At 47.9% G+C, this 19,851-nt stretch overlaps 1 protein-coding gene across 1 annotated transcript in view; it reads left to right on the top strand.

Annotated features, from left to right (window-relative positions):
* The window catches only part of LOC112548607 (RING finger protein 112-like), a 16,626-nt gene extending 12,453 nt beyond the window's left edge, over positions 1–4,173 (top strand). Inside the window, exons 10-14 of the mRNA XM_025194820.1 lie at positions 118–171; positions 1,726–1,818; positions 2,043–2,258; positions 3,662–3,733; positions 3,970–4,173. Of these exons, the coding sequence (XP_025050605.1) occupies positions 118–171; positions 1,726–1,818; positions 2,043–2,258; positions 3,662–3,733; positions 3,970–4,173 (639 nt within the window). The remainder of the gene's footprint in view (positions 1–117; positions 172–1,725; positions 1,819–2,042; positions 2,259–3,661; positions 3,734–3,969) is intronic.
* Positions 4,174–19,851: the final 15,678 nt, after the last annotated feature.

Below are 19,851 nucleotides of genomic sequence, written 5' to 3' on the forward strand. Positions count from 1 at the left end.
GAGTGACTGTTTTGCTGTGCGCCTGCTCTCCAGCTCCCCTACCCCAGAGGTGGTTGCATCTCAGTGCTGGGCAAGGCACCGGGGACCCTAATTCACCAGTGACTTATTTCTTCACAGGATTTCTTTCAATTTCTGGAGGAGAATCACTATGACTTCTCTTCTCCTGTAAAGGTACATCCTCTTCCATGTTTGCAGCTGTGGGGTTCAGGATGATGGGGTCCTTTAGGGAGGAGAAGTATCTGTGCGGGCCACCTCCCGCTCCCATCCGTGTCGCCATGAGCGGGCCGGGAGCGATATGCGGACCCGTCTTTGCGCACGCGGGCTGTGGCCAGCAGCCCGGGCACGCGGGGTCGGAGAGAACCGGTGGCGAGCTAGAATTAGTTACGGACGCGTAATGGTTGATTTAAAGATTGTTTACTTACACCAAAGATGGTCGTGGTGTAGGCTGGACAGTTTCCAGGTTCAGCTCCACTTAAATCCTCGTTAGAGGACTACAACAATTCGGTTCTTGGCCCCGGAGTTATTGAAGCTCCACGGGTTCGGTTCGGTAATTGGCCCCAGAGTTGTTGAAGCTCCGTGGGTTCGGTAGTTTCTTGTATAGGAAGGGATACGTCTAGGAATTTATCGGCGACGGGGAGAGGCCAGAGGCTGTTCGTTCTTTTCCCCGGAGTGGTTAAGGCTCCGCAGGTTCGGTTATCAGACCTCTATTGCCTTTTAAGGAAAGCGTTGGGTTCGTAAGGATCCGCAGCGCTTAGAGATCTTCACGCTCTTCTTCTCAAACTCCAATTGCTTTCTCTCCAACTTGGGCGGAAACCACCCAAGCTCTTTATACGGCTAGCAAGCCAGTCGCTAGCCACCACGTGTGCATGTATTAGAATCGGGCAATAATGTGGCACGAATCTGAATATGAATGGCAGGAACTCTTTGCACCGTGCATTTCTTGGATGCAAAAAGAAATGCACCATGCAAAGAAAGCTTCTAATTGGCGGGAATACTCTTTTGCACCAGGGTTCTCTTCTGCAGCAGAAAACTCTACCGTGCAAAGAAGCTGCAATTTAGCGGGAACATAATTTAGCGGTGCCGAAGCACACAAAAACAAAAAACCACAACTTTGGGTTGTGACAGTATCAATACAGACTGCTTCTGTACGTGGCTGGTTTAGAGGGAGTTACTGGATGTGCCCTCATTTTGTAGTCGAGGTTTGCTGCTCCACCTCCTCCTCCTCTTCCCAAGCAGATAGAGGAACTGCAGCAATGATGCTTTTAGGTTTCTAGGTGACCTTTGAAAATAGGCGATCACATTTGTGCAGCTGTGAATTATGCGTCTCTTCCTCTAATAGATGGATGAGTGCATGGGTGGATGGACAGAGATAGCAGGGAAGGGCTGGGAGGCATCATCCAGTATCCCCAGCCTCCCATTAGGGCTCTTCCCATCTCTCCAGCCCCAGCAGAGAAGGAGAAATGTTATGAAGCTGCAGCCAAGGAGTTTGCTCCCTGCACTGTCCAGCTGCACTATGACTGCCATGCACATGAGATGATGGGGGCCAAGGGGTTGCTCCAGGAGTACCTGTGCAGAACACGAGGGTTTGTGGGGGGTACATAGGAAGCCAGAGACAGGGAATTTCTATTGGCCCAGTGGGAGAGGCGAGTTGATCCCAGAAGGACAGTCACCTAGGAGGTTTCCATCACCACCAAGATCCCTCACTCATTCCCTTTTCACTCACAGATGGCTGAGACTTTGGCCAATATGCGAGAGCAAGTGAACAGGAAAATAGTCGACATCATCAAGGGGGAATATTCTGAATTTGTGCTTCATCAGGTGAGTTTAGGGACAGTGGGTCATGCTTGAGGACACGGTGGAAGTAGGTGCTCTTTATTAGCTGGGATAAGGGCTGGGAGTGAGGGGCCATCCACGTGGGTAGCAGGGGGGTGTTGGTAAGGATCAAGGGGCATTGGCCAAACTATGTACCTCTATGGGAGGATCCCATGTCCCCTTCAAACTGCTCATCCCTAATGACTGATCTCTTACCTTTCTCCAATCAGGACCGTGACACCCAAACTGAGACTCACTGTCTGAATATCAGTCCCACTGAAATGCAGAAGAAGCTGGAGGAGAAATGCCAGGAATTGCTGGAGCGGTGCCGGAGGGAGCTGCTGGGTGACGAACAGCAGAAAGAGGCCATGGTTCAGGATGTGGGACAGGAGCTGAGACAAATGTTGGAAGGATTCATGTCGACCTACAACTGGCGATTCAAAGAGGTCGTGTTGGCTTTCAAATCCCTTGGGGCTATTCATTTTCACTGGGGGAGGCTGGGACAGGAGGGTGACAGCTGCAGCAGGGGAAGAGTCATAGGTACTCGGGGGTGGTGGAAGCAGGGTGATGGGTGTAAAGATGGCCATGGTGTACATCAGTGTTTGCCACACTTGGCACTGTCACCCCCCCCAAACTTGAATCATAGCTCTCCATACCACAGGTGCTACCACTGCTGTGTCGTCCCCTCGTCATTGATTGTTGCCAACTAACACCAGTTCCTTCCACCACCATTGCTACCCCCGCCACTGATCACCATTAATTACCCCCACCACTTCCCTTGCCTCTGATTTCCACCACTACTTTGCCTCCCCCCTGCACCAAGGAACTTTTCACACCCAGCATTTTGGGAAATGCCACTGTATGTGAACATTTGAGGCATTCTTCAGCCTATGACAGGAGAATATGAGGAAAGTGTGCCCAGATATACAGCTCCTGACAGCCAGGGAGAAATTGTGGGATAAACTCTCATTAGCTACTGGAGTTCCCCTACCAGGCCTGGAAGTTGGAGGCTTTCTGCAAGCACAGTGACAGTGAGACAGATGATGGTGTAGGGATGGAAATGGAGATCACATTTAATGTTAAAAAAAGAATTTTTTTAAAAGGGGTTTAATATATACTAGGGTCACTGACTCCAGTGACCCCCAATTCTTGACCACCTGCCGACTCGAAGTTCCTCCTAATCTCCCACCTAAATTTCCCCTCTCAAAGTTGGGAGGTCTTCAGTGGTGTTGGGGTGCAGTATCTCCATCTCTACCTTCGGTTCTGGAGTCTCCCAGCTTTGGTGGGAGGAGGCTGTAATAAAGCAGAGGCAAAGGAGCACTTTTGGGATGCTGGCTGACGGCTCAGTGCCCTGTTGTGCTTTGTAGAAAGTAGAGACATAAGACTGTGGGTGCGTCTATACACGTGTACTAACCCACCCTTGTTACTGCACATTAAGTTTAGCCCCTCTAATATGAGGTCCTAACTAAATGCTTATTTAGTAGTGCCAGTGCTGGTGCACAGTCTTTTCATGATGCACTAATTCTGCTGTGCATTAGTGTATTGGCACAGCCTTTACCATGACGCACTAATGTCCCTGTCCCCAGTAGACCAAGAGACACTCAAGGGATGCCCAGGCTAGGAACTGGCTTCATCCATTCGGCTACAGTCACAGTTTCTCCTTTGCACGGTGCAAGGGGCTGTACCCTTGAAGGAATGGGAGGGGAGCGAGGCATGTAGGGCTGAGGGATATGCGAGCGCAGGTCTCTGTGGTGACGGACTACCGGAGGGCAAGATGCAACTGTGGAAAACTTCTGTGCAATCCCAACGCTGTCCCATCAACACTCACCTCTCGTTTTTTCCTCCACAGATGGAGAATGCTGCCAACAGGACCATAAAGGACAAATTCAAACAGCAATATAAAGGCTATATTACAGATCAGGTGAGTGACAGGTCATGCTTGAGGGTCACTGGGAATATCTGTGGGGTGGCACAGCTGGACAAGTGGAGGCCTTGAGTCAGGAGAGAAGGGCACTGTCAGCACTGGGGGACAAGAGGGAAGGATAAGGGGTGCCAGCAGGGCGGTGTGTCTTTATCAGGATCTACACTGTGGCTTTCTATCACGGATGGCTGCTCTGATTAACCACCCTCCCTTTCCCCTCGCTGGTATTTCACTAGGGCCGGGAAAACAAGGCCAGGCTGCAATGCTGTCGGGTGCAGCCCAGAAAGATGCGGCAATGCCTGGAGAAAAAAGGCCAGGAGTTGCTGCAGCAGTGCGAGGAGGAGCTGAGGGGGGCCGGAGATCGGAAACAGGCTGTCCTGAGAGACCTTGAGCAGGAGTTGACCGAGCAAATGGATGATTTCCTGTCAAACCTGGAGTAGCACTTCAAGGTCACAAGGATGGAGATCACTGCAGATGGATCAGCTCTATGCAGTTGTTGGCTTTTTTGGTGCGGTTGTGGCCGGCCTGCTGGGAACTTTCTCTGTACAATGTGAGATGAACACGGTGGGAGGTGCCTGGGAGTAGGCAGAGATTAGAGATCAAGCTTAATATACACAGAAAAGAAGGAATAGAGGACAGATACCAAACTTTTACCCCATGGATGTCAAGACCAGACGTCGGCACTGAATCCATGGGTGACTGCTCTCTTAGAGCTCTTCCACAGCCCCAGTCCCATCCATTTTGTTTAAGTTTCTGAACAATTGGGCATGTCTTGGGGAGCATGCAGGGAGGCAGGATCAGGAGTGGCTCTTACTGTCCAGGACACAGTACATGAAGTTGCCTTGTCTTGTGCTGCGGGTCCTAAAGTCATTTAGAGATGCCGAGCATTGCAAACCTTTTGGTCTGAGCAGAGCACTGTGCTGAGGCGGGCGGGTGGATAGACAGGTGCAAAGGGAGCCACATTTTTCAGCCTGGCTCATCCCCACAACCCCCAGCCCAGCTCCTCCTATGTTCCCAGTGATGGCAGAAGGCCCACAGATGCTGGTGGCTGTCATTGCTGGTGTGTGGCACCCAGACGAGCAGTCTTGGCAGTGGGGACAGTGCTTGCCTCTTAAGCTCCGGACCGCAGGCAGGGAGAGGGCGTGCAATGAAGTCTTGCCGCACCACCCTCGCCTGGAGTCAGGTAGATCTGTGGTTCTCGAGCGCTTCTGTCTCCAGGCTCACTCAGTAACATTGGCAGAAAATGTTTGATCTCGAATCGAAATTCAGAAGAGCCCAGCTGCATGCAGAGCAGTTGTGGAAGGCTGCCCCGCACCGAAAAAGCGTGAAACCACTGAATTGGAGACAATTGCCTGGAGTGGACATGGTTATGTTAACCTTCATTGTCTTTGTAATGAACTGATCACTCATTATTGGCTTCATTGCTTGCTACTGTCATTCAGTAGTTGATTTTAATTCTGATTGTTCCTTTGATTTCTGATTTGCACCGGACCAGTTTTGCGCCAGTTAGTAAAACGTCATCTAACCCCAGCACTCTTGCCTGCCCAGGCAGGGGGTCGGACTCGATGATCTATTGAGGTCCCTTCCGACCTGAGCATCTATGAAAACTGTAACAGGTTGATTTTGCCAGATTTACAAAGATTTATTTTTTTTAACTTTTGGATTTGAAATAAAATCAATAGATAAAAACACTCTAGTCTTATAATGGGTCCTGAAAACACCTTTTCACTCCAAGTTTGCAACCCTTCTCCATCCCACCAAGCACGCTGTTTCTGCTGACATGAAATCTTTCATCTACTATTTATGTCAGCCTATGTCTACCTCTTTCTTAGACTGGATGAAGGGCACATCCTTCTCCAAAGCTTGTCTGACAGGGCAATTGCATACTTGGTCCAATAAACAATATCGTGAAACAGTCGTTGCCTCAAAACTTAGGAAGGCACTTTAAGTGTGAAGCTACACATTACACTTAAAACATACTACGGGCACTTTGACATGAAGATCTTCACATTAAAGCTCGTTGGCTTGTGCTAAGTGGTGTCTGAGTGTCTCAAAATTTGGCCACTTTTAAGTGAGGGCTAATTCTGGGCTGTGCTACCTAGCTTGTATTAGGGTAACTTAAGTCTGTTCCACGGAGACAAAATGAATAATTTAGTCTTCCAGTATCCACTATCCCCACTCTTGCATCCTCCCCTGAAGCAGAGATAGAGCTCAGATGTCCTGGCTCATCGCTATGCCCCTGCTCAGTGGTCCTTAGGGGTAAATTAGATTTGTGTAGGCAAGAAACAGGATTTACTTTTAGCATGTGACTGTTCACAGCATGCTCTAACTTTAACACTGCTAAACAGCCCACAGATTTAGTACGGTCTAAGTGAAATATGCTTTTCTCTGTCTAAGGCAAGAAAAGGTTTTACAGTGAAATCACTTGTGAACACATTGGCAGTTTCTCCAAATTTCCTGTGCAATGCTGTTCACCATCATCGAATTTTAGAATCATAGAAAATTTGGGTTTTAAGGGACCTGAGGAGCTCAACTAGTTATCCCTCTACTCAAAGCAGGACCATCCCCAACTAGATCATCCCACCCAAGACTTTCTCTAGCTGGACCTTCAAAACCTCCAAGGATGGAGTATCTACAACCTCTCCGGGTAGCCTGTTCCAGTGCTTTACTCCCCTCCTAGTGGGAACCATCTTCTGCCCTCGACTTCCCTTGCTGCAAGTTAAGACCATTTCTCCTTGTTCTGTCATCTACCACCCCTGAGAACAGTCCAGCTTCATCCTCTTTTGAACCGTCCTACAGATTTGAAGACTGCTATTAAATCTTACTCAGTCCTCTCTTATCCAGACAGGCTCCTCAGACTCTCTTCATCAGTCCTGCTGCCTAGCCCCCTACCCATTTCCATTGCCTTCTGCTGGACTCAGTGGTGGCAGATGACAAACCAGGGAGCAATGGTCTCAATGGGGCTGAGCACTTGCAGTGCCTGCCCCTTTAAGGGCCGAGTCATGCAGCCAGCAGGTGCTTGATTGCAGCAGCTATTTTAAAACACTGGCTGCTTATATAACTACAGCAGTTTGCTGCTGGCAGTGAAGGCACAAACATTGCCTAGCTGAGCTGCATTAAGGGCAAGAGCTTATGGGGATGGCTAGGAGGCTCATGGTCCTGGGCATGACTTGAAACTGCACCCTGCCGGGGAATGGGTGGCCTGGTGGGGTTCCTAGTGGTGTGGGAGCCCCCAGGCAATGCCAGGCCAATTACCACCCTGGTGAGGGTCATGGGAGAGGCCGAAGAGACTGTACATCTGCCACCCAAGGCGTGATCCGGATAAAGCCTATGGCCTAGGGGAGCCGCTCCAAGAGGGAGCAGGGCACAACAAGTTGTCATCACTAATTGTATCAGTAGATAAGCGCAGTGGCTATAACCTAACCAGACCAGGGCACAGAGGCTCAAGTGTATAGCTTTAGGACTCTCCAGAATCCCACTGCTTAAACCTACTAGCTCAAGTGGCCACTTGAATTTTCATGTTGGCAAATACCAAGGTGATAATTGAGTACTTTGCAATTCCAGCAACAAAATCTGCTTTATCAATTTAACATCACCTACATGCTAGTGTACATTGGAAGGAAGCATGGAGATAAGAAATAACAGGCTCTGGAGCTACACCTGGTGGACAAACTATGCAACTCTGAATGAAGACAGACCCAAAATCACATTTGCATGATAGATGTTACAAAACTAGTTGCAGAACCTGGCAGAACCGCAGCTAAACTACCTCATGAGCTTTAGTTACCACGTGACAATCGTGCCCCTAAACGTGATATGACCCCATGCATGTGCATCATGTTACAGGTTGTAACACATTGTTGGGTTGTAAAATGTAACTTCTGTCATGGTCTTCTGGCAGCCTGCCTGTAGCAGTGCCCAGTCTCCCCTGCAGGGCTCCAGCCTGCAGTCCTACTACGCTGCACTAGGCTTCCTACCATTCATGCAAGCATCGTCCTATTGTGCTACTCAATAAGCACTCATAGATCCTGTTTACTCAGGTCAGCTCTCCTGCAATTTTCTTCCCTTGAAGAAAATAGTAAAGTCTCCTCCTAAAAATAGTCTCCTCTCACCTGGGGCTCTCCCCGGGCCCTTTCTCCCTTAAAGTAGCAGAGAGTCCCAGGCTCTCCGTTACTATCCAGCATTCATCAGTTCCTTGCATAGCTCCTGGGGTACAAATGTGCATTCAATCATGGGCTCTAAAAATAACATAGTCAAGGAGGTGCCAGTGCTTAGAGTGAGGGTGTCTCAAGGTGGTCTTGTATTTGCCACTCTGTCTGAAAATGATGCTTATGATGACACAACCATGCTCATGCACCTGTGAGACCATACCACTGGAGTTTCCTGAGCGGGAGAGGAGGCCAGGATAGTTGGCTGAACTTTAAAAAAAAAAACTTTGGGAGTGCAGGAACAAACCATCCTGATATGCAGGCACACTAGCAAATATGGCAGAAGACCAGCTCGGCTTAGCAGGAAACTCTTCAGTAAGCTACAACACAAAAAGGAAGCTTACAAGAAGTGGAAACTAGAGCAAAGTATAACATTTTTGCATGGGCATGCTGGGATGAAATCAGGAAGGCCCTGAGGGCCTTCTTCCATTTATATCTGAAATGGAAGAAGGGGACCAAAGCTTACACCGTGGGCACGCTCATGGTGCTGGAACAATTGTATTTCAAGTGCCCCGGAGACCTGGTCAAAGATAGCAAGGCTGCCCTACAGCCCCTCCCTACCATTGGTCAACCCTTCCGAAGAGTTGGGATAGACGTTATGGGCCCACTGAGGCACGAGACTCATAGAGGGAAGAAATACCCTGGAATGCACCAATTTAGGAGAAGGCCTGGAAGGACCAAATTAGGATGTGTGCATGCAATGGGCTTGGAATGTGTTAATGACACAGTACGTGAACTATGACAGCCGCACGGAGGGATCAACTAGTGATAGCCACGGATGCAAGAGTCATCAGGAGGGAAGAAGAATACAAAAGGATTTTGAAGCGGCAACGATCCTTCCCATCCTTCGCCCTGGGAAGGGTCCCTGAGGCCTCCATGGACAGAGGGCACGCCACCAGCCCATCTCATCCACCCCACTGGAGCAAGGGGTGTGGGCCTCAGCATCCCGTTTCCAGACTGCCGAGATCTGACACCTACAACACAGCCTCGGAGTGAAGACTGGGTCCTGGCCAGCTGTACTTTGACTCCAATGACAGCCCTAGGATTTGGTAAATATATAGAATTGCTTGATTGTTTGTATTGTTTCTTTTTGGTTATCACTGTGTATCAATAAATTCGAATGGAAAGGTCATGGTCAGCCTGACGGTGGGTCCCCCGCCCTTCCTGAAACAAGGCCTCTGCGTCCTAAATCCAGAGCCAGCAGGTGCCTTCTTCATGAAATGAGGTTCAAGGTGAATAAGGCGGGGTCTGGAGTGTGGCCTGGTGATGAGCCCGTCTACGTTCCCTAACCACTGGCCAAAGACAGCTTCCCTCTGGTTGCCTCCTCCTAGCCTCATGATGCAAAGGGGTCAGTGACATCTTGGTTGTCTTATCTGTGTCTTCGTAATGCTGATTTCTCCCTTGATTGTGTTTCCCCCTCCTTTTCCCTTCATACTTGCTGCCTCCAGCCACCTTGTGCCATCCTTCCATCTTTCTGGTTCTCTCCTGCTCTGCCCATCTCTCATCCTTTCTGCATCAAACACTTTTTCTGCTTGTTCCTTGCGTGTGTTGTCCCACCTTTCCTCAGCACCTAAAGGGACTCCCTGCTCTCTGACCCCTCCAACTATACTGACTTGGCTTAGACAACTCCTCCCCTCCCCTCGGCTAGCCAGACGCGATTCGAGATGAAACAGATATAGCAAGACATTTCACTTTCATTTCTCTGACAGCCTGTTTGAACTGGAAAGTGCAAGAGTGGCGGCAGTAAACAGGCTGTGTGTGTGATGACCTGGAAGACCAAATTTCTCAGAATGACTCTAGCACATGACAACTCAGGCCACAAAACCCACAGAAAAAGGGAAATGACAAGTTGCAAGTCTTGTAAACTGGCAGAGGAGGTGGGAAGCTTTCATGAAACAGTGCTTTCTGGCCAAAACAATATTCACTCACTCTCCTGCCGCAGCTGCCAGGGAGGGGCCCGGTTCAATTCTTGGTTTTGAACCAGGGTAGTACCATAGAAAAGTGGGTGCATAGCAGACCTCGGAAGGTCATGTCTAGTTCAGGCCCCTGCTCAAGGCTGGTTTGTCCATGCCTAAAACATCCTATATGAGTGTTTGGGTGTAGACAACCATTGAAAATGTAACACACTTGGAAATGTTTCATAAAGGAAATGTTTGAGACACGGGACACACACAGGACCCTATGTCTCTATTAGCTCCAGCGAGGGTGTGCTGAAACAGGGTGCAGTGACCTCACGGGTGGTGGGGTAGAGAGGAGGGCAGAGAGGAGAGCCTAAGAGCCAGAAATAAGAGAGAAACAGGTGCTTTTTAGCCCCACTGCCAGTTCCGTTCCCCAATATTTCTCCTCTCCCCCTGTCAACCAAGAGGACAGCTAGGGGGGACTGCGGATAGGGATAAGGTTAGGGTTATGGTTAGGGTTGGGGGATGGGAATCGGTTAGTCTTAGCCTGACTCCCAGAGCCCCAGGTGTTAGAGACTGTGAGGCATAGTCAAGGGTCATATCAGGCTCCCTCTGTTTGGATAGCCTGTGCACACTGTCAGGATACTTTAAGTAATACTATACTCTTCCTCCTCATCTTCCTAATGGCCTTGCCAGTTCTAATAAAGAGGCTGAAGGTTTATTGTTCACAAGTAACACTAGACACTTGCATCATGCCCTATTCAGGCATGGCACTAGCCAGGTTTATCTGTTGATCGTGGCACCAGAATAACACATGGTGCCTAGCTCAGTGAAAAGTATTTGTGGTTGCCAGGCCCCTTTTATGCATCAATCAAGCCAACTTATGTTTATAACATCCACCTCCTAGATCTCACCAATCGCCAAATATGTTTATATGACATTATTCATATCCAGTTTTCACTAGACATTGCTACCTGCCCACCAGATTGGAGGACCTGGTTACTAGGACACTGTTTTGGTGTCTTGTACACCTCTTATTCATTCTCTTCCTTCTGTTGGGCTTTTGAAATATCTAGAAGCTAACACTAAACTTTCCCAGCATTTCTGCTTAGGCCATGTACGGTCTGCTTGCTGGTCACCAAGGTCTCTGGCTCAAACTGTTACTGGGTGCATCACACATTCACTAAGGCATCAGAATTACAGCACATTAAGTTTAATACCTACTATAACAGGTACTAAACTTAATGCACTGTCTACAGAAGGTGAACAAACATCACACAGCACTCTTTGTGATCTGAATCAAAACCGATCCTGGATGAAACAAAGGTAACTCTAAAAGTGCTTCACTTTGAAGCACTTCAGGTGATTTTTCCTCACACCTAGCAAAGTTCAATAAGGAGTTGGTCAGCTCAGCAGCATCACACAGGGCACATCCACACATTCATAAATGTGCCTTAGATATTGCACATTTAGTTTAGTATTTGCTTAATAAAGTACTAACTAAATGTGCAGTAACTAGAGTTACTGCACAGTAGTGCTGGTGCACAGTGATTTTAGTGCTTCTTACTACACATTAGCCTAATAACACTGGGCAGTAGGCTGTTAGCATGGCTTTTGCGCACCACACTACTGTGCAGTATTATTAGGCTAATGCAGAGTAAGTATCTTATGTTATCTTATGCAGAGTAAGTATCTTATCTTATCTTATGCTTTGCTTCTCACCTCTTTCACTTTCAGGTGGCCGTCCTGTGATTCAGTCCCAGCTCTACTACCCTAGGGTCACAGGCTTTGCATGTGATCATAGCTTTTTAAAGCTACTCAAGAAGGCTCCATTGTGTATCTCATTGCCCTGGGAAATCTGTCTTCTCAAAAGTGACACAAATGCTCTTAGCTTCCAGCTTCCTAATAAAAAGATGCATCACCACTACAGGATGCATGGCTCTGTGACCTGGTCTGCCAGCTTGAGGCAAGCAGAGGTCATGGGTCTCCTTCTGCCTGGGGCAAAGAGAGAAGTACGCAATAGTCCACGAGGGAAAGCCATAGAATCAAGGCTATTTTCAGATGAAATCATAGAAGTCAGGCTGGAAGGGGCATAAGAACTGCCATTTACTGGGTCAGACCATAGGTCCATGTCTCCTGTGTCACACTGGGGCAGAGAGTGGATGCTGAAAACAGAAGTGAGCAGGGTATGACCAGGGTTTTTTTTCCACTATTCCTCCCCTACTTGCTACCTCCAGCATTTCAGGTCCAGGAAGCTGAGATTTAGCGGCCATACCCCAGACTCCCATAGTCAATAACTGATGATGTCCCTTCCTTGCAAGAATTTGTCCAATCCCTTTGTGAATCTGGCTAAATTCTCAGCTTCCAAAACATCTGGTGAAAGTGAGCTCCACAGTTTAATCATGTGCTGCGTGAAAAAGAACTTCTTTTTGTTAGTGTTCTTGTTCTTGGTCTTGTTTTGTGTAAGTAAATGGGAAATGCCTACTTGAGCAAACATGCTGATGACACGAAACTGGGAAGGATTGCAAACATGTTGGAGGACGTGAATACAATTCAGAAAGATCTCAACAGATTGGAAAGTCTGGTTAGAGCTAACAGGATGAAATTCAATGCAGACAAACGCAAGGTGCTACAACTCCAGAGGAATAATCAAAAACACAAATGTCAAATGAGGGAGGGACACTTTGCTGGATGGCAGAGCTATGGAAAAGGACTTGGGAATCTTGGGAGACCACAGACTCGGTATAAGCCTGCAGTGTAATGCAGCTGCTCCAAGGCAAATACAGTTTTGAGATGTATCAACAGAAGCCAGCATGGGAGGTGATAGCGCCTCTGTACTTGGCACTGGTTAGGCCTCATCTGGATTACTGTGTGCAGTTCTGGGCTCTACATTTTAAAAAGGAAGTGGATAAGTTAGAGGCCAGAAGTGGGCAACAAAGATGATCAAGGGCTGCGAAGGAGAGGCTGAAGGAATTCTCCATGTTTAGATTGTAGAAGAGGCACTTCAGAGGGGACAGGATAGCCATCTTCAAATAATTGAAAGGCTGCCACAAAGAAGGAACACACCTGTTGTCTCTTGCTACAGAGAGCAGGATGCAGACCAATGGCTAAAAGTTGCAAGAATATATGTTTTGAGCAGATCCCAGGAAATCTTCACTGTCAAAGCAGGGAGGCAGAGAAACAGCTGCCTAGGGAAGCTGCAGACTCTCCATGACTGGAGGTGTTCAAGAAGAGGTTGGACAGTCACTGGGTGGAGATGATATAGAAGTAGCTATGCCTATGCTCTACCATAGGTGTTTCCCATGCATCTGGTCTTTGGTGGTTGCTCCCTCCCCACAACCCCCTTCTTTTCTGCTATATGTGTCAGTGTTTTTAAGCCTCTCCAGAGGGATTGGATGTTGCCTACAGCCAGGCCGGGGACTTTTACTGGGGTGTGCCAATGCTCCTGCTGCAATAATAACCAGAGATTCCTGGCTAGAGGGTCTTCCCCTCCACTCGGGGTCAGATGGATCACCAGATTTGGGATCAGAAAATAATTTTATCCTGCGGTCTGATTGGTCCAGATGGGGGAAGGAGGGTTGCTTTCCTCTGTAGTGGGGTGAGTGGCCTTCTACCCAGGGCCTCTTGAATGTATATTGGCAACATTTCATAGAAGAAGGAAAACTTCTGTGGTTCCCCTGCTTAACCTCGGCAGGTTAGGATACTAGGTTTGTGTTGTGTCAAGGTTGAGGGCAGTCTTATGTAGAGCTTAGATAATGATGTTCCTGCAGTCATTTGGATAGCAATGATCCTGCTTCAGGCAGGCGGTTGTCCCTGATCAGTCTTTTGTAAACTCTCCAACCCCTCTTCTTCAAGTGTGTATTTTCTAAACTGAACAGGCCTAGACTATTTTTCTCTCCTCATATGAAAGCTTCCCCCTTGTCCCTCCCCTCCCCATACTGCTAATCATACTTGTTGTCCTTCTCTAGACCTTCTGTAGTTCTTCTATCACCTTTCTGAGGTGTGGAGACCAGAACCGAGCGCTGTATTCAAGGTGCGGATGCATCATGGGTATATAAAAAGGCATCATGATACTTTCTGTTTTAATATAAATTCCCTTCTTAATAATCCCTACCATTTTATTTGTATTTCTTCATTTAATTGGTGGAGAATGCAAAAGCGGGATATAGAGAAAGCTCGTGTTTATTGTTCCTCTGGTGTGCACCCTCAGGGTTGTAGAATTCCCTGAGCTTATGCAAGAAGTTAGATTCTCACCAATTAGGAGATTCACAGATGTTTTTGTTTAGGAGAAAGAAGGAATGAGTTAGAAACAAGTTGTACGGGCTAACCTGGGTTACAGCAGCAGATATGTAGAAGAGGCCTGAGGTGTGCACATGCTGAGACCCCTCAGCTTCCCTTGCTTCCCACAAGGCTTGACACTGCTCCACACCTGATGGGATCAGCCCCAAAAGAGCGTGAGCTGCATCCAGTTCCACTAAATACAGTAAACCACGCACACTGTGTGCGTGTGTGTTTAGTGAGGGAAGCACACATTTTGTGTGTGTGTGGGGGGGGGGTGAGGCAAGCACACTGTGTGGGGGTTTGTGTGTGTCCTGAACTAAGAACACTTTGTGTGTGTGTGTGTGTGTAGTGAGGCAAGCACTTGGGGGAGGCAAGCACACGGTGAGTGTGTGTGTGGTGAGGCAAGATGTCCATGTGTGTGCATTTAGTGAGGCAGGCACACAGTATGTGTGTGTGTGGTGAGGGAAGCACACAGTGTGTGTGTGTGTGTGTGTGTGTGTGTGTGTGTGTGTAGTGAGGACAGCACACTGTGTGCGCGTGTTGGGGGGTGAGTCAAGCACACTGTGTGTGGGGGGTTTGAGGGAAGCAGAGAGTGTGCGTGTGCATAGTGGTTCAACCATACTCTGTGTGTGTGTGTGTGTGTGTGTGTGTGTGTAGCAAGTACATTGTGTTTGTAGTAAGGAAAGAACAAGATGCGTTTGTGTAGTGAAGCAAGCACAGTGTGTGTGTGTGTGTTGTGAGGCAAGCACACAGGAAGGAGTGTGTAGTGAAAGTATGTGAAAGTGAGAGTATGTGAGCGTGTTTGTGTAGGTGAGAGTGCAAGAGTGTTTGTGTAGTGAGGCAAGCACACTGAGTGTGTGTGTGAGTGGTGAGGCAGGCACTTAGTGTGTGTGTATGTGGTGAGGCAAGCACACAGTGAGTGTGTGTGTGTGGTAAGGCAAGATGTCCGTGTGCATTTAGTGAAGCAGGCACACAGTGTGTGTGGTGAAGGAAGCACACTGTGAGTGTGTGTGTAATGTGGCAAGCACACCATGTGTGTAGTGAGGAAAGCACACTGTGTGTGTGTGTGTAGTGAGGCAAGCACACCGTGAGAGTGTGTGTGTGGTGAGGCAAGAACTCAGTGTGTTTGTGTAGTGAGGCAAGCACGCTCTGTGTGAGAGTGTAGTGAGGTAAGCACATTGTGTTTGTGTTTGTAGTGAGGCAAGCACACTGGGCGTGTGTAGAAGAAACACATGTTCCCATTTATGTCGATGCAGCTGCATTTGTGTTTGCACAACCCAGGATTTCCCACGCTTTAAAGTCCATTTGGTGCCCTAGGCTAACACTACTCAGAGATGTGTTATCTTGCATCGCTTTCGTGTTGCACCGCTCCAAGTGTGGATTTTGTTCCTGCAAACAGCCAGAAACACCAAAGTCTTGTATTTAATCCCCTTTGCCATGTGGGGCCACTGTGTCCCGGCCTTTAGCCAGTAGGTAGCGCTGTGTGTTCTCTTTTACCCTCTTTCACTCCTCACCCCTCCCTATTCCCTCACTGCCCCCCCCCACCCCTCCGCAGTCAGGTCTTGTCGGGACATGCCTTCTTGCTTGTTTGCTTCTCCTATTTACTTTAAAAATTTATTACTTTAAGAAATGATGGGGCAAAGAAATATCATTTTCTACCCGCTCTGAATTGTTCCCCCCCCACCTATTGTCTATGTTCTACCCTTACCACCCGTGTACCCTCCTATCCTCCAGCCCTGCCTCTCCCGGTACCCTCCACCTGCTGTGACCCCTTTGCACCCTGTCAACTGCCAGTGCCAGTGCAATGGCCATGGCTCCCAACAGCTATGACAGTATCAACGGGACAGTAATTTTTCTGCAACTACTTTGAAACTTTGGAGGGAGGGAGTGCTTACTTATTCTTATATACTTATAAGTGGTTACTTATGACTTCCTTCAATATTGGAACCTGAACTTGCATCACTTTCCATTCCAGAGCCACGAGTCAAAGACGCTGCCTGCCAGACTCGACAGCCAGTGTATGCAGCATCCCAGGTTATATTAATGTAATATGTCCCACTGACCCTGTGTGTGCGCGAGTGAGATGATGTGTGTTGGGGGGGAGGGTTGCCAAAGTCCGTTTTTTCAACTGTGCGCCAAGCCCCACTCTTCTTTTCCTCTTTTCCTTCCTCCTCGCAGAAAACTTCCACGGGCAGAACTCTCCGGGGATGAGCCCAAAAACCAGTGAGGAATGGGAGAGAAGTCAACGAATCACCATTTTGTTTTTTTACATTTCTGTTGTTGTTACATGTTGTATTTCTTTTTCTTCAGTTCAGAGGGGACAGGATAGGCATCTTCAAATAATTGAAGGGCTGCCTCAAAGAAGCAACACACCTGTTGTCTCTTGCTACAGAAAGCAGGATGAAGACCAATGGCAAAAAGTGTTAAGAATATACATTTAGAGCAAATATCCAGAGAATCTTCACTGTCAAAGCAGGGAGACAGAGGAACAGCTGCCTAGGGAAACTGCAGACTCTCCATGACTGCAGGTGTTCAAGAAGAGGTTGGACAGTCACTGGGTGGAGATGACATAGATGTAGCTATGCCTATGCTCTACCATGGGTATTTCCCATGCTTCTGGTCTTTACTGTTTGCTCCCCCCTCACCTCCCCTTCTTTTCTCGTAAATGTGTTTTTAAGCCTCCCCAGAGGGATTGGATGTTGCCTACAGCCAGGCCGGGGACTTTTATTGGGGTGTGCCAATGCTCCTGCTGCAATAATAGCCAGAGATTCCTGGCTAGAGGGTCTTCCCCTCCGCTCAGGGTCAGATGGATCACCAGATTTGGGATCAGAAAATAATTTTATCCTGCGGTCTGATTGGTCCAGATGGGGGAAGGAGGGTTGCTTTCCTCTGTAGTGGGGTGAGTGGCCTTCTACCCAGGGCCTCGTGAATGTATATTGGCAACATTTCATAGAGAAGGAAAACTTCTGTGGTTCCCCTGCTAAACCTGTAGCAGGTTAGGATACTAGGTTTGTGTTGTGTCAGGGTTGAGGGCAGTCTTATGTAGAGCTTAGATAATGATGTTCCCGCAGTCATTTGGAGAGCGATGATCCTGCTTCAGGCAAGCAGTTGTCCCTGATCAGTCTTTTGTAAACTTTCCAACCCCCCACTTCTTCAAGTGTGTATTTTCTAAACTGAACAGGCCTAGACTATTTATTCTCTCCTCATATGAAAGCTTTCCCCCTTGTCCCTCCCCTCCCCATACTGCTAATCATACTTGTTGTCCTTCTCTGGACCTTCTATAGTTTTTTGATATCCTTTTTGAGGTGTGGGGACCAGAACTGGGCACTGTATTCAAGGTGTGGGTGCACCATGGATATATAAAAAGGCATCATGATGCTTTCTGTTTTATTTATAAATTCCTTTCTTAATAATCCCTAACATTTCATTTGTTTTTATTTGTCTAATTGGTGGAGAATGCAGAAAGGGGATGCAGAGAAAGCTCTTGTTTATTGTTCCTCTGTATGGCGGAGCACCTTTGGGGTGCTTGCCATGTGGCAGAGGCGGCAGTAGGCTGGGACAAAGCCAGCAGAGAAGACAGTCAAGTGAACCCCCCCCCCGCCGAATGTCATTCTAAGGGGGGAGTGTGTGGCGGAGCACCTTTGGGGGTGCTCACCACTTGAGGGCTCTCACAGGCTCTAAGGGGAGCTTGCTTTGGAGGAACAGCAGGGGAAACCTCCCCCAGGTACCATTTTAAGGGGAAAGGTGCGTGGCAGGGCACTGTTGATGCCTGCCACTTTAAGACTGGAGCCAAGCAGCCAGCAGGTGCTTGATTGCGGCAGCCATTTTAGATCCCCGGCCCCCTATATAAACAGATCAGTTTGTTGCTAGCAAGCCAGGCAGTAGCATTGTCTGGCTGCAAGGCTTCATAACATCCTGGAGGTAAGGGCAGGAGCTGTAGAGAATAGTTTGGAGGCTTGTGGTCCTGGGGAATGACCTGAAACTGCATCCTGCCAGGAGTGGGTGACCTGGTGGGGCGCTCAGTGGCATGAGACCCCCAGGAAATCCCAGGTTAGTTATCCCCTACTTGGGGAGTCTCACTTCCCCACCCTTGGGGTGTGCAAACCCTTGGGGCTGTAGAATTCCCTGATCTTATGGGAGAAGTTCAATTCTTGCAGATTAGGAGATTCACAGGTCTTTTTGTTTAGAAGAAAGAAGGAATGAGTTAGAAACAAGTTTATGGACATCTCTTGGCTGTAGATTATCTGAGAAACCTAGAGAGGGAGTTTAGGATCTCTGCTCCTACCACTAATTCTTGGCTGTAGCTGGCCCTGAGGGTTAGAAGAAGAAATGTAGGTGTTGTTCAGCTGGTGACCACAGATCTTAAGATATATTGTGCAACTTAAGGCAAGTGGACTTTAAAGTGTGGAAACAGAGGTGGTATCTGAATAGAAGGTTGTAAGAAGTATAAGAATTATTGCCATTTAGAGAAGCAGGTTAAGCAGGTGAAAAATCCTTAGTGTCGGCTGTCTGTTGAACCTCTGCAGATGACTGTGACACGATAGACCAAAGCAAAGACTTGAGGGTCCCCATCCTCATCCCCTGGGGAGGGTGCCCAAGGCTGCCATGGGCAGAGGGCACACCAGCAGCCTGTCTCATGTACCCCACTGGAGGGAGTTGTGGGCCTCGGCATCCCACCTCCAAACTAATGACACCTAAGAGATGGCCTCAGAAGTGAAGATTGCATCTTGCCCAGATGTACCTTGACTCTGATGACAGTCCTAGGACTCTGGAGCCTGGTCCCAGGACTTATCCTCCAAGCCACCTGGGAGCTTTTAAAACAAATCTCACTGTGTTAGCACCACCGTCTACCAGATGATGCTTAGGGATTGTTAAAGCACAATTACCCCTTAAATGGAACGTGAAATATGAGCACAGACAACTCGGTGTCCTAAAATCAAAGTCTAACTTTCTTAGTACAACAAGCATTATCTTAGCAGTTTCTATATTCAGAGAGAAAAAACACTTCATACAATGATTTCACCCAATCCCAGATGTTCCTTTGCTTATCAGAAAAGACAGCCTCTCTGTTCTCAAAGCAGAGGGTATGTCATTGGCTGAGATGGTCCAGACTGGTGTTGAAAGCTTGATTTATAATGACATTGATGCTGATGACAACACTTAACTTTCTTACTGCCCCCCTTTCGTGCTTTTCTTTAACTTTGCTCCTTTGACTCCTTGCTTTCAGATAGAGACCAATTGTCCATATTTTATCCTTTCTAGTCAACCTGTCGCCATATTCCTTTATTCAACAGACCCATCCTGAGCACATCTTTAATTTTCTGGTGTCTTACTCTGGGCATCATCCTTGGTCTTCCTTATCACCTTTCATTAACACATCCAATCATTTCATCCCTCTGATTCAACTGGTTAATGCCAAGTTCAGTTAATTTAAACTAGTACCAAAACTATTACTTGGTTGTGACAGAAAAGATTTCTCAGAATGATAGAAAAAGAAAGAAACGTTATGCAAGCAAATTGCAAGCAGCTTATGGCCTTGAAGAGGCAAGGCCAGCTAATATTGCAGATACCAGGGGGGTGAGAGAAACTGGTGTCACAAAGTGAAAGCAAGCTGCTATCCCCACCTTCTATCACACCACAAAAGCTTGAGTTTGTGGCCATGACAGACAGTCATGATAAATTAAGCCACTTTATTCCCTTGTTTGCTTATGTCAGGACAGTGCTAGCACCT

Source organism: Alligator sinensis, unplaced genomic scaffold (assembly GCF_000455745.1).
Source record: "Alligator sinensis unplaced genomic scaffold, ASM45574v1 scaffold363_1, whole genome shotgun sequence".
In the NCBI taxonomy this organism is placed as follows: domain Eukaryota; kingdom Metazoa; phylum Chordata; order Crocodylia; family Alligatoridae; genus Alligator; species Alligator sinensis.